The 14,668-nt window shown below is 52.5% G+C and overlaps 1 protein-coding gene across 13 annotated transcripts in view; it reads right to left on the bottom strand.

Moving 5' to 3' along the window:
* The window catches only part of LOC135964664 (ATP-dependent 6-phosphofructokinase, platelet type), a 46,182-nt gene that overhangs the window by 5,245 nt on the left and 26,269 nt on the right, over nucleotides 1–14,668 (bottom strand). For 3 of the 13 annotated variants that reach the window (XR_010577185.2, XR_010577186.2, XR_012417087.1), the window contains 3 exons: nucleotides 7,394–10,730; nucleotides 2,790–2,951; nucleotides 990–1,051 (listed from right to left, as the gene is read on the bottom strand). Coding sequence is in view for 8 of the 13 variants with exons in the window: in XM_074000312.1 (XP_073856413.1) it covers nucleotides 2,790–2,951; nucleotides 7,394–7,525 (294 nt within the window). In the remaining 5 variants the exon portion in view is untranslated. Of the gene's footprint in view, nucleotides 1–989; nucleotides 1,052–2,789; nucleotides 2,952–3,350; nucleotides 3,510–7,393; nucleotides 10,731–14,668 lie in introns of all 13 variants that reach the window. The other 10 variants (XR_012417086.1, XM_074000312.1, XM_065518869.2 and 7 more) reach the window with 6 other exon arrangements.

Below are 14,668 nucleotides of genomic sequence, written 5' to 3'. Positions count from 1 at the left end.
CCCCATTACTCAAACCGCACCAACAAAAGAAGCCTAAAGCTGCTGCTGTTTGGCATGACTTAAAAGTTTAGATGTTTTGGCTGGGCACGGTGGGGATCACGCCTGTAATCCTGGCATGCTGGGAGGCTAAGGTGGGCGAATCACCTGAGGTCAGGAGTTTGAGACCAGCCTGGCCAACGTGGTGAAACTCCATCTCTACTGAACATACAAAAATTGGTTGGGCGTTGTAGTGGGCGCCTGTACACCCATCTACTCGGAAGGCTGAGGCAGGAGAATCTCTTGAACCTGGAAGGTGGAGGTTGCAGTGAGCCAGGATTGCACCACTGCACTCCAGCCTGGGCAACAGAGCAAGACTGTCTCAAAAAAAAAAAGTCTCCCAGCTAACTGGGAGTATGCGTATACTCCAGATTATTTTGTTGTATAGTGACAACATATGCGACACAACAAACCGACCCAGGATGTCGATTTCACCTAAGCCCGGCTAACAGGGAGTCATGAAATCTTGTGCTGTCTTGCTGTCCCACCCAGAACGTGAATCATCCCTGTGCCCTAAAGTCTCCATGCTGTCTGTGCCTCCTGCCCCTGAGTCACTCAGTAGCCGCCTTGGTTATCAGATGGTTATCAGCACCCACCCCCTCATGTATACAGGGGGCGGGTACTATCCCCAGGTCCAGGTACCCACTGGAGTCTTGGGACACATTCCCTGAGGCTAAGAGGGATGACTGTATTTCCTTCTTCCTTCATAAACATCAGGTGTTAGAGAAATGATTGCGAGATATCTAATAGAGTAAGACTATAAAGCAAAAGTTTTAGTTGTCTAAATGCAAGAAAGTCTTTAGAGCAACGCACCACAACTCTCTTCTGCATATGCCCAGTGTGTAGTGCACTCCAGCGGCAAAGAAATGACCACTCATCCAGCCCAAAGTCACCAGAACCTAAGAACCGCGGTGTGACAGTGACCGTAAGATCAGCCCTGGTCTCTCACTCACCTGAGCACAAGGCCCCTATGGATGGTGGTCTTTATTTTCTCCGTCAGGTGCTCCACATTGGACTGGAAAAGAGTATTTTGTTAATCAGGCAATAAACTTATGCTAAGCACCCACTGTGTGCCAGGCCCTGCAGGGCGGGAAGTGCCAACCAAGTGTGGCGGTGAGTGTGGCCAAGGAGGTTGCAAGCTCTCACGGCTCAGGTCTCGGGGAGCCTCCCCCAGGCGGGGAGAGCACGTCTGCAGCGATGAATGCTGAGCGCAGGGCACGGTGAGCAGCCCTCATGGCAGCCACTAGAAACGCCTTCCAGAATCAACAGGGTCCCTCTGAAGACGATAATTCCGTGATTGGCCTAGCGCTCATTCACGGCTCTATTGCTCCTTATTTATTTTCATGACAATGTTCTACTCGGCGCTCTCAGCAGAAAAGAGCAAAACCCCATCTCTACTAAAAAATACAAAAAACTAGCCGGGCGAGATGGCGGGCGCCTATAGTCCCAGCTACTCGGGAGGCTGAGGCAGAAGAATGGCGTGAACCCGGGAGGCAGAGCTTGCAGTGAGCTGAGATCCGGCCACTGCACTCCAGCCTGGGCTACAGAGCAAGACTTCGTCTCAAAAAAAAAAAAAAAAAAAAAAAAAAAAAAAAAATATATATATATATATATATATATATAAATTTTATAAAAGATTAAAAAAACAGTACACCTGTTTGGGGCAGCTCCATTATCATCTTATGGGACCCACTGCTGACAGAAACATCACAATGCAGTGAACGACTCCACAAGTAGTCACTTTGACACAGTGAAGAAATTCATGATTCACATGTCACATAATTAGTGACAACACCAAGGCCCTTTTTACTTGATCTATTTGGCTCAGAAACAAGTAATATCCTAACTTTTTAAAAGACAACGGTGCCGGGCACGATGGCTCACGCCTATAATCCCAGCACTTTGGAAGGCCAAGGTGGGCAGATCACGAGGTCAGGAGTTCAAGACCAGCCTGACCAACATGGTGAAACCCCATCTCTATTAAAAATACAAAAATTAGGTGGGCATGGTGGCATGCACCTGTAATCCCAACTACTCGGGAGGCTGAGGCAGGAGAATGGCTTGAACCTGGGAGTCGGAGGTTGCAGTGAGCCAAGATCGTGCCACTGCACTCCAGCCTGGGTGACAGAGCAATATGTAACATATATTTATTTATATAACTAACTAAAGACAATTGTTCAGTTGCATTTTATCTGCCAAGGCCTGTCCTCCTGCATGGAGTTTAGCAACTTTGAACACTGCAGGGTCCAGGCCTGGATTCTGCTGTGCCGTCGAAGCAAGGGCAGACCCCGGGGTCGGCGACACCCTTCCCTAAAAGAGCCACAGATGCCAAGAAACCACGGCCGTGTCTGTGTCAGTTTAGAGGCAGATGCAGCACCAAAGGCCTCAAGACTTAAAAGAAGCTGCAGCCAGCTCCAGAGCCAGTCGCAGACGTGGGTGGTGACTGTCAGTGGAGGCACTCAAATCGTTTGTGACAGAAGGGAGAAAACATTACACAACAGACTACATCAAAAAAACAAGCTTGTGTTTCACACAAGAGACTAGAAGGTGTCCTCAACCAGGCACGTCCGCCATCACCTGACACTCGGGAGAGGCACCTGGTCGATGCAAAGGGCATCAAGCGTGGCGTGTTCGGTAGCACCTCCGTCTGCATGCCCCCTCGAAAAGCAAACCACCCTAGACACGATGATTTGCTCCGCAGCACCGAGAGGATCCCAAGGGGACGGTCCCCTGAGGCCAGCCCCGTCACATACCTGCAGATCCTCAATGTCGAAGGGCTCTTCGAAAATGTATGCGGCATCGGCTCCGGCCGCGATCCCCCCCATGTTGGCCAGGTAGCCACAGTAGCCGCCCATGGTCTTGATGAACACGCGCCGCTTGGTTCTGCTGGCGGACTGCTTGATGCGGTCGCAGGTCTGGTCAGAGAAGAGATCAGTCACTCCAGCCCAGGGCCAGGGTGCACCCACCATCCCAGAGCTCCCCTACCAGTGAGTGCAGCAAGGCCCCACACCGCACCTGAGCATGCGGTCCCAGCATCGCACAGGGGTGAAGGGTGTGCAGCAGCCGGGATGTGCCTCGGAGTGGATGTGAACATGCCCCCCCCCCCCACCAGCCACCTGGAGGTGACCTCGATGACCTGTGGTGGGGACCTGGCCATCTGCCACTCCCTTCTCCCAGGCCCCATAGGAGGAGACTGAAAAGACGACCCCACAAGCCAGCTCACTCCATGCTGCTCTTCGACTGTCCCTGCTGAAGCAGCTTTCACCAGACGCGGACACTGTTAGGTGTGAGCTGAGAAGTTACGGGGCTGTCACCTGCCAGCTTTGTCCATGGGAACAGCTGTGCTCTTCTATTTTCTTCTGAAAAGCGTGATTTTAGAGTTGTGGCCGTCTTCCATCCATCGGTGAATGTTACATTTATAGAAACTCTACTCCAAGGCAGATGATGGTTCTTACACCCAGGCGCCTGGGGGTCTTTCGGATGCATAGGCATGAGGTCCCAGAGTGAAATGTCTGCCATCCGCCCTCCACGAGGACCCAAGCTCAGCAGGGAGAAAAACAGCAGAGAAATGCATCTGCCGCCTTCCCACCCACACTTCAGTCCGGGCTACAGCGCCCTCTTCTGGCACTCTGCAAAGCCTCTGCCTGGGCCTCAGCTCCCACCCTGGCCCCCTCCAATCTGTTCACACAGACTGGAGACCCATCTATATAAAAAGCATAAATCTGATCCAGTTCTTGGTTCATTCAAAACCCTTTGCTCACTTCAAGTACACGTTAAGCCTTTCTCTGGAATCCCTGGCCCCGCCCACTTCTGACACCAGGTCCGCTCTAGCTCCAGCCACCCCAGGTCCTCCTGGGGCCTCTGCATATGCTGGCCGCTATGTGCATCACATTCAGGCACAGTGGTGGGCGGGAGAGCAGCCCCCAAAGGAATCCCGGTCCTAATGCCTGGAACCTGGGAATGTTCCCTCATGCGGTGATAAAGGTGAATCCTGAGGACTACCCAGGTGGGCCCTAAGTGCCACCACCTGCATCGGCAGATGAGGGGTGCAGAGGCCCTGGAGTAGGATGCTGCACACCCACATGGGAGGAGGCGGTGCCAGGGAACAAGGCGTGCAAGGCCCGGGGCTCTGGGCACCTGAATGGGCCACGAGGGACTCTCCTGGAGCACACACTCTGGCCTCAGCCCATGGCTCCCGCCCTCCAGAACTGTGGGAGAGTGATGATTATTTTCCAGCCCCAGGTGTGTGGTCAGGGTCACAGCGGCCACGGGACACACACAGGCACCTTCCTCAGCTCTGACCCAGAGGGAAATGCCATTTCCTTAGGAAAACATCACCTGGTTTCTAGGACCACAAAGTTCCCTCTGTCAGGGGCTCTCGGGGCACCCCATGTCCTCTCTTCATAGAAATCACCCCGGTGTCTCTCCCTGCAGTTACCTCGTGGTTATGTGACTTGCAGTCCTCACTAGGCTGCACATTCCATGAGGGCAGGAACTGTGGGCTGGGCTTACACCACTGCACCATCAGCAGGACCCGGCCGAGCCCCCCACAGAAGGCGCTCAAGAAATGCTTGTCTCTGAATGACACAAGCACAGTATTCCCCAGCCAGCCAGCCAGCTGTCCGTCTATCCAGCCATCCGTCCGTCCATCTGGGTCAAGGGCTGATCCTGCAGGATTCCCTAACCGGCCTCCGTGGGACTCACCCAAGAGTAAAAGGATGAAGTGGGGGTGTGGGCTTGAGACTAGGAGCCACATGAGAGTCTGTTCACTGAAGTTTAACACCCACGGGAAATTTTCACTTGAGTACTTCGAATGAAATTTCAAAGCACACTTTGTTGAATAAACACAGGCTTGATTAAACCATTCCAACCTATACTTCGTTTCTCTGGAAGATTCTTTTCCTCCCAAAATAATTGGTTGATGTATTCAAAACTGAACACGGGCTCTAGTTAGAGGGCCACTTTGCATTGTGTAGAAGCCGAGATGGGGGGAGAAACAGGCAATGGGAAGAATTCCCGTCTTTGTGCTTAGGAAGGACAGAGGACAGAAACCCGTCAAGGGTCCAAAGAACCTGTAACTGCCTTCTTGAAGGGCCAGTGCAGAATTCTGAGGGTTTCACTTTTCCACCTGTACTGGGTCTCTCTCTCATTGTGATCTAAGACTTAAGATGCAGTAAGGCTTTCAGATTTGCCCTTTGTCTTAGAGCATCCCGGGCATGGGAAGGAAAATGTGGGTGGGGCATCAGGACCTCCAGAGGCACAAAGCCTCATGGGTTATTTTTCCAACTGAATCTCCCCCACAGCCCACCCTGAGGTGGGGAATTACTGTCACTCATTCAAAGAATGACAGCTGCTTAATGGCAAAAGAATTCTGCAGGCAAAGCAGCTCTCCCAAGAGGCTGATTTGTGCCCAAACGTGTCTGAGTTCTGGTCCCGCCAGGCTGCAGCTGTGGGTGTGTGGAACAGTGGAGCCCTGACAGCTGAGCCATGCCCCCAACCGTGTGCTCCTCTGAGTGTAAATGCAGTGACAGCTGGGACGGAAGAGTCTGCCGTTGCTGGAGCTTAGATACAGCTTTCCTGAACACTCTCCTCATTACCTAGATGGCATCTGAAGCCTGAATTAGCTTCTAAAAATAGCAAGTCACTCCGGCCGTGCCTCAGGCAATTAGTCAAAGTAGCACTGACAAGAAGGCGGCCAATCCCAAGCGTGGCCCTGCGTGGACAGCAGTTGTGAGTGGCACTCGTCAGGCAGAGCCTGTGACCTCAGCCATTCTTGCCACACAATGGGATGTGCCCAGCAGACACAACCCCCTGCAAGGGCACACACACGATCCTGCTAGGAAATTCCCCAAGGAGTCCCATGGGAGCGAGAGCCCCAGGCTACAGTTCAAACATCACCAGCACTTTGCTCCATGGGTGTTAAGAAATATAAATTGGTGGTGAAAGATAAGGTGGCGTTTGGCTACAGTGTTAAGGTAGAAAAAAGCCACTGACTTCTCTGTGAGAACCACCTTGCTCTGTGAATCTGCAGGGAGGCCAGTTTTCCCATGACTGGTATCCTTCACGGCAGCCGAGCCTCTGCTGAAGTCGGTGGCCAGACGGGGCAGGGGTTGGGGCTCCCATCCCTGCTACAGCAAGGGACCTGCAGCAAAGCACAGCCGCTGGCCGGGGTAGTGCTGCGCTGCGTGCCGGGTGCGAGGGTGGAAGCATATGTGGACATCTACAAGGTGCTAAAGGAGAGCGAAGCCAGCGATAGCTGGACCCTAATGGCATTCAGTGAACAGGGGTCAAGCGCGGGGGCCCAAGAAAGTCCAGGGAACGAGCCAAGGCCAGCCTCTGCGAGGCCAGCACAGCACCAGGGAAGGCGACAGGGAGAAGCCCAGGAGAGAGATGGCCCTCAACTCGAGTGGGAGGCACAGGAGGCTGCAGCCGACCTCACGACCCCTCCGCTCCCTTCCCTGCACTGGAACTCAGTTCTGAAGGAAGAACCCGGAACAGAACTGCTGTTTTCCGAGGTTCTGTGCCAAGCTGAACTAAGGAGTCTCCAACAGGGCTGGGAGTTTCCACCGCAAACTCCGGAGCTGGTTCAGACGTGAACATCGAAGCTAAAGGCCAGTGGCTGCTCTCCAGGAGACACCCGGCGGCCAATCCACTGACATGACCCCACATGCCAAGGTGGCCACTGTCCTGTCTGCAGCCGAGTGAGGACCCTCTCTGCAGCAAAGGCCTGTGGAACTCCCACAGGTCCTCATGTCCAGCTCATGACCATAGAGGTGGGTCAGCTTATCAGGGACCGGAGGGGCCACCATGCGGGTGTCAGCACCACGCCCATGACCGGCAGAATCCACTCCTCCCAAAGCACATGTTGGTGAAACTGCCTGCCCAGGAGGGCATGATCTCGGCTCTTTAAAGATCCTCTCATCTCACCAGGAAGGCTGTGGTTCCAGGCAGCGGCCCCCAGTGGGCACAGCTCTGTCCCAGAGCTCGTACGTACCAGGCACTCAAACCCCTTCCTGCAGGTTCCCACAGCTGGCCCTGCAGCCTCGCTACTCAACGCAGGCGGGAGAGGCCGGCTCCAGAGAAATGGTGCTCAAAACTCCCCTAGTCTAGGTGGGATAGAAACACAACCCCAAGGACTGGATATATCATCTCACTTTTAATCAATAAAGACAGGTTCTCCCTAAGGCAGAGAAGCTAAAAAATTTACCCTGTTCTGGCCAGTGTGACTGACATAAAGCCAAGCTAACAAAGGGGGGGGGGGAAGAGTAATAATAAATCTGGCTCATTCTTAGCACAGAAGAAACAAATTGCTAAAATAAAATAAAGAAAGCAATGGGAGGAAACGGGGTTCTCTTACCTGGACAACAGCAGTCAGGCCAGTGTCGGTGCCCAGGCTTATTTCTGTGCCTGGGACATTGTTGTTAATCGTGGCCGGCACCACACACAGGGGGATGCAAAGCTCCCGGTGGTGGCCTTGCGCCTCAGCCATGTCGCACGTGCTCTTGTAAGCCTGAAGCAGCAGGGCCAAGCAGTTAGCGGGGGTGCTGGGTGCTCACATGCCAGCCCCAGGGCCTCCACTGAGGTCCAGGAAGGGACAGCAGGGACCTGAGTCATCAGGGGAAGCCGGTTCATGTGGGTCAGGGGACCAAGGGGAGCTCTGGAGGCCATGTGGGAGCAGGACAGGCCTTAGCAACACAGGGGACTGCCTGGGCACAGCCCAGGTCCTCTTGAAAGGGGAGGCGTGCAGGCAGCACAGCAGGGTGGGTGTGAGGCCGGCAACAGAGCAGCTTGCAGGCAGCGGCAAGTTAGTCACGAGCGGGACAGCTCAGCTCTCGGCATCTCATCGTGGGTAAGCGAGGCCAGGGCGGTCAGGACATTTGAAGGCAAAGCCAGTCCCTGTAGCTTTCTGTAGGCAGTCCACGATCAGTGGGATGGGGCACACAGCTGTAAGGACCACACTAAGTGACTGCCTTCATCGTGCAGAGGCAGCCTCCACGCGCAGGCAGGGAAGGAGGCCGGCAGCTGGATTACCGGTGGGCCACACTCAGCCCCATGCCACATCTCTGCTCTCCGGCGGGAAGTCACACGCAAAGCCACACAGGCGAGCAAGAACCTGAGTTGCTGCTCTGAGGTTCCACTGGGAAATGGGCTCTGTTGTCAGAAAGGGGAGCGGTTCTTGAGCCCGTGTACACCGGGCTTTTTCAGGCTCCACCTCAGGGTGTTAACCAAGGTAACAGGAAAGGTCCACACGCCCACTGTTCCCAGCTCCAAGCGGCCCCACACAGCAAGGTGTTTTTGTCATCCACTTGGTGGCAAAATCAACTATTTATGGCTTGGACGTGTCCCTCTTACTGTGAATATCCCCACATCTGCTGCAGAAATGCTACTGTTGGGATGCAAGGCGGGGCCCACATCTCCCCAGGAGAGTTGGACAGTGAGAGAGCCAGGCTCTGCAGCCCTGGTGCAACCCAAAGCATCCCAAGGCCAGGAGCCCGTGTGGGCCGAGGGCTTCGGACAGTGGGTGCAGATGCGTGGCAGGTGAGTTCACAGCATGGTGGGTAGCAGGGTAAGATGGGTGGGTCAGTGCTGGGTGACCACGAGGTGAGCTGTGAGCAGGGGCCCCCGTGCCCCATGGCACGTCCTCCGCGTCCACCCAGACCCAGCACATGCCCAGCTCTTGGGCTGCTCTGTACAGGCTCTGCCTTGCAGGCTCTGGCCATGGCAGTTTTTGCAGGACTTCAATCCAAATGCCAGCCTGCTTCCAAGCCAGAAACACTCATCTGGGGATATTGGCTGGCCTGGTGCCCAGGATGTGGCCCTGTCAGCACCACCACGTGGGGGGCTCCTTATGCTCTTCAGACAGGTGATGTCACTCCTTTACTGTGGAATACTCTAGCCCAGGACTAACCAAGACTGGCCGCGGGGAGCTGGCTGCTTCTCCAAGAAGCTCTCGCTGGAAGCCAGAGGGTGTGGGTGACCTGGGGCCAGGAGGGGCCTGAGGCACACAAGAGGGCAGGTGGGGGTGTCTCGGCTCCGTAACTCCGCCTTGAAATCTGTGGGAATGGCCACATTGCTGCAAATCCTCTCTCCCCTCTTCCCTGTCGCTCCTCTTTTCCTTCCTTCAGTCTCCAAAAAAGGGGAGGGAAGACTTCAAGATGGGGAGAGACCCTGCCCAGAAAAGCATAAAGCTCTCAAGACCAAACACAGCCGGGCCCCTGGGTCCTTAGTAGGGCCACTATGACAAGGAATTACTCACAAGGCTGTAGTCACCGCCACCTTCGCGAAACCTGACAGCAGCGTGGCACGCACCTACTGTTTCTGATGTGACCTGATCAAGCTTACAGGACAGAGTAATGCACCAGCCAGCACTAAAGAGTGAAAGGAGTCCAACCGAAACTCCCTGCAGCCATATCCTGAGAATGTGTAACACCTGCTCTGAGGTATTTCATTCATTCTGTTTTGCCAGAAAGACCCACTCACCAGCGCCACATAGATTCTGAGGGGCTGTGGCGTCCGCTAAGCATCAATGCTGGCAAGAAGGAAATCACAAGTGACGATGACGACTTCACCACATCAGATCCGCCCAGGGCTTCTGAACCACAACAGGGCCACGTCCTGAGCCAGACTCCTGCTATGGAGCCCGCCCTGTGCTTGGAGGAACTTTTCGCAGCGTCCCTTGTCCGCAGTCCCAGGTGCTGGGAGCATCCCTTCTCCCAGTTCTAACCAGAAACCTCCCTGGATGGCGCAAACATTCCCTGGGGCACAATCACCCCAATGAGAATCACCAAATTTACTGAACAACTGGAGCCATCCACAGACCTCAAACATAAATGCTGCCCAGGGCCGGGCCATGAGTCACGGGTCACAGAGGGTGTTGGCCAGACAGGAAAGAGACGCTCACTCCCACACATCCTCAGGCTCCGACGGCTTCAGGACAGTGGCTGGAGGGACCCAGAGCCATCCACGTCAAGTCGCCTCACGCCCTCATTTCCTGAGTTCGCCACCAGCTCCTGTGTTCTACAGCCAGGCGAGCCCAGTTCAGACCCAAATCCAAACCTTCTCAGGATTCACCCTGTTTGGCCATCAGTAAACAGGGCTCTGGAGAAAACAGCTGCCATGTTCACATCTCGACCCCTCTCCCTTTAGGGGTCCACAGAGGGATCTTCAGCGGCTTTCTCGTCCCTGCCCCAGCTCCCGAGCAGCTGCAGCATTCGCCAGGGTGACCTCGATCAGCCGGCGTCACTCACCCATCACGAGGCTAGAACCACGGCACTCCCAAGACAGCCTCATTCCTCGGAGCTCGGGATCAGAAGGGCAATGAGGACACACACAAACACTTACCAAGGTGGCTGTGCCTGGCCAACGGGAGGCTCAACTAACTACACACTCCAGTTCTTTCTCTATTGTAATCCGTTAACTTAAGGCCCAGCACGGTGGCTCATCCCTATAACCCCTGTGGCTTTGAGAGGCCAAGACGGGGGGACTGCTTGAGCCCAGAAGTTTGAGACCAGCCTGGGCAACACAGGGAGACCTCGTCTCTGTAGAAATACAAAAAATTAGCCACGCATGGTGGCAAGCACGTGTAGTCCCAGCTACTCAGGAAGCTGAGGTGGGAGGATCGCCTAAGCCTGGGAGGTCGACGCTGCAGTCAATCGTGATTGCACCACTGCGCTCCAGCCCGGGAAACAGAGGCCCTGTCAAAAAAAAAAAAAAAAAGAAAGAAAAAGAAAAAAAAAAGAAAAGAAAATGAAATTGTTTAACCTAGCTTTGAGAAACTGGAATGAATGAAAAACTGAATTTAAAACAATCGCATAATAAATCACACAGTCCCTCCAAGGGAAGTCAAAGCGGGTGGAACTGATCATTTGCGGGGTGTCTGGCTCACGTATTTTGGTTTTCAAATTTTGACCCTACACGTTTGTTACATATTTACAATCTGAAAAAAAAAAAGTTATTTATAGCGGAGGACCCTGGAATTAAAGGGAGATTTTCTTCATGCCTGAAAGTGTACATCACACACCACAAGGATCTATGCTTTGTGTGGAAACTTGAAAATAAAAAAGTCACAGGGTGATCAACACCAGCTTTGTCCCACATCTTCAGATGCTCATCTAACTGCAGTGACTGCTCTCAAATTCTCCACCCATTCCCTCTGGGTAAGTTCCAATTAGGTAACAATTAGTGAAAAAAGAAGCTTCAATCCCTCCCATTGCACACCCAACTTTCACAGACCCAAAAATCCAGCTAAAGCAGGTGAAAGAACAGTGAAAGCCATGCTGGAATCCTCTCTGTGAAACACACTCATGTTCACATTCCCAGCACGAAGGTAAGCCCAGAGCCGGGCCAGCCCTGCAGCAGCAAAGCCGTGACGCCCATCACCAGCAGAGCAGAGCAGAAGCAACATCTAGGTCAGAGATTAGTGACTGCCAAAAATAAGGTGAACGTTGCCCCCAAAGCCAGTGAACACGGGAAGACCTGGACAGGTTTCCTTCACAAAGGAAGTGAAGAAAGTTTAAGACGCTCAGAAAAGCAAGAAACGAGTGCTAAGCATTACTTACCATATGAGCTGTATGTTAAAAGCTTGTTTTTTTATTTACCAGCGCTAGAAATAAGTTTCATGCCAAGGGTTTACAAAAAACAAAAACAAAATAGAAAACTTTGAAAAATGTTCGTGAGAACTAAGTCGCACAAGAAAAATTAAAACTTGAGAATTAGTGAAAAATTTTAGACATCAAATTTTTTAAAAATGAAATACTTCCTGCATTAGGTACGGATCTTCAGACTCCCACGTGAATCACCAAGTGTGACACACAAACGTGGGGGTAGGCGTGTATTTCTTGTAGCCGGAAACGGCGGCACGTGCCTGCGGTCCCAGGTACTCGAGAGGCTGAGGCGGGAGGATCACCTGAGCCCAGGAGGTCGAGGCTGCAGTGAGCCGAGATCACACCACTGCACTCAAGCCTGGGTGACAGAGTAAGACTTTGTCTCACAAAGAAAAGTAAAACAGGCCGGGCGCGGTGGCTCAAGCCTGTAATCCCAGCACTTTGGGAGGCCGAGACGGGCGGATCACGAGGTCAGGAGATCGAGACCATCCTGGCTAACACGGTGAAACCCCGTCTCTACTAAAAAAATACAAAAAACTAGCCGGGCGAGGTGGCGGGTGCCTGTAGTCCCAGCTACTCGGGAGGCTGAGGCAGGAGAATGGCGTAAACCCGGGAGGCGGAGCTTGCAGTGAGCTGAGATCCGGCCACTGCACTCCAGCCTGGACCACAAAGCGAGACTCCGTCTCAAAAAAAAAAAAAAAAAAAAAGAAAAGTAAAACAAAGAAAACAAAGCAAAACAAAACAAAAAACAGAAGAATATATTTCTATGTTTTATTATTGTCTTTTGGCAAAAAAATTAGCCCCAATATTGCCTTAGATGTAATTTAACATCCCCACTTTACAAAGGGGAAAATGAGGTCAACAGCCAAGACCAAAGAGAAAACAAATGCAATGGTGCGTTCAGGACAATGACTACAATTACAAAATATTCAGTTCAATTTCTACCCTCAGCGTCAAGGCAGGGGTTCATCATAATGGGTATTGGAGGCTCAAAGAAAATTTAGGCTCAGCATTAATAATAATTTTTAAAAAGCAGATTTTAATGCTGGTGCAATCACAGGAGACTGCAGCCCAGCCCTCCTCAGCGCTGTAGGTACTCACGGGCACTCCCGGGGTCTTGGCCAGGCTACGTCCCCGCCGGTGGCCACACAGAAGAAGAGGCGATAAAACTTTTTGGGAGTGAGATCAAAAATGTTCAGAGTCTAAAATCCTACTTTTCGTGGGGGGGGGGGGGGAGGGCGGCGAAATAACCAGAAGCTCTCATTCAGGATATTTGTAAAAGGCTGTTTCTAGCGCTCGGTAGATAAAAAGGGCGGGGGCCCACAGGTTAGAGTCAGCCAGCGCCACCTGGCGGGGCGCACACGGACTTATGTTGGTGATAGTGTTCAGGGCTGTGTCTGCCCTGATGCTGAAATCGGAACCCGGCACGTTGTTGGACACAGTAGCAGGAACCATGATCATGGGCACACAGAACTCCTCGTGCTTCTCCCGGGCGGCTGACAGCTCCAGGAGTCCCATCTAAATTGATCCAGTATCTGCACGCTGGCTGCTCAGAGGCCGTGGTGTGGAATGGCCAGGACATCGCTTAGTCATACGGGGCACAAGCACCTCACTTGCCACTCCTATCTATTTCATCAAACCCTATTTTCTCCTGAATATTGACCATAGCAAAGTCATTAGCCTTCGAGATACATTTGAAACATCAACTTGCTTTGTTCAAGAGGTTTAAGACACACGTAAGTCTTTCTTGCCATGCTCAACACACACTGCGGGCCATTTCTGAAGTCAATGTTTCTGGAACAAAAGCCTCGGCCTACTCCGTGAACATTCACGCTGAGCACACTGTCGCGTATCTGCTTGGCCAGCCAGCAGGGGGCAGGAGAGAGCTGCAGGGGCAGGAGAGAACCGCAGTGGGGTCCCTGCAAAGGCGCCTCACTCCCTCAATCAAGGACGGTGCCTCTTGCCAATCCAGCGGCTTCCTCCAAGCGGAAGCCGACTCTTCAGGTGCCACCGCACTGACTTCAGACGGCTCAGCCAATGGGGCAACAGATTCAACAGAGTTCCATGTTGTTAAAGGAAAACTTCTGTTACCAGACAACCTTAATATCAGATTCAACTTAAAATAATCAACAAGATTGTTTCCAAACCAACATGCTACTAGTGCCTTATCTTTCAATGCTGCTTAAACACGGAGAAGTATGAGGAAAAAATAGCATGGCACTTACTTCTGAAAAAATAACACCTCTTCCAGGTTCATTTTACCCATATCACAAAGACTTAGAACTGTGGATTCCCTACAGGAACGTGGAGTGGGGGTGGATCCCCACGCTGACCCAGCCTCCCCCCAGTCAGTCAACCCCCCACCTCAGGGTTCACACCTCTCCAGGCCCTGTCACCTCAACAAGGAAAGGTGGCCTCTCTGAGCTCTCTTCGCAGGGAGCACCCGAACGGGAGCGAGAGAGAGACAGACACACCCACAACTACTTGAAAATCCTGAAACGCAATACATATTTAAGGACTTCGTTATTAGTTTTTTTAAAACTGTAAGAACAAAGTGAGAGAACAAAGTGAGCCTGGTTTTAACCTCTCTGCCATAATAACACCGTGTACATCTGTCTTTTACTGTTTGTTCCTTCTCCAGCAGCTGCTGCCCGGCTGGCCGACTGCAGGAGAAGAGCCTCTGGTACTCCCGGGAGGCCCTCGGTAAAAGCGTGAGCACCACGATCACGTCTCAGGACACCGCACACGTTAGGGTCGCCCACAGACCGCCGTTCCCAATGCCTAGAAGGCACTGAACGGGCCTCCTGCTCTTTGTAAATGTCAACTCTCCTAAACTATGTTGTGTTGAAAACTTTTAACTGCAGTCCACACATACTTCTTTGTTTCCATCTTGTTTTAATCCTAGAGGCATATTATTGTAGAAAATCAAGTTTACGAGGTTGAAGAGTTTTCTGAAAGTCGACTTCTAATCCTGTAAGGAAAAAAAAAAAAAAAAATGGGCCAGATGTGGTGCTCACGCCTGTAATCCT

The sequence above is a fragment of the Macaca fascicularis genome, chromosome 8 (assembly GCF_037993035.2).
Source record: "Macaca fascicularis isolate 582-1 chromosome 8, T2T-MFA8v1.1".
Taxonomy (NCBI): Eukaryota; Metazoa; Chordata; class Mammalia; order Primates; family Cercopithecidae; genus Macaca; species Macaca fascicularis.
Note: the sequence above shows the minus strand (reverse complement) of the source record. Positions and strands in the feature narration are given on the sequence as shown.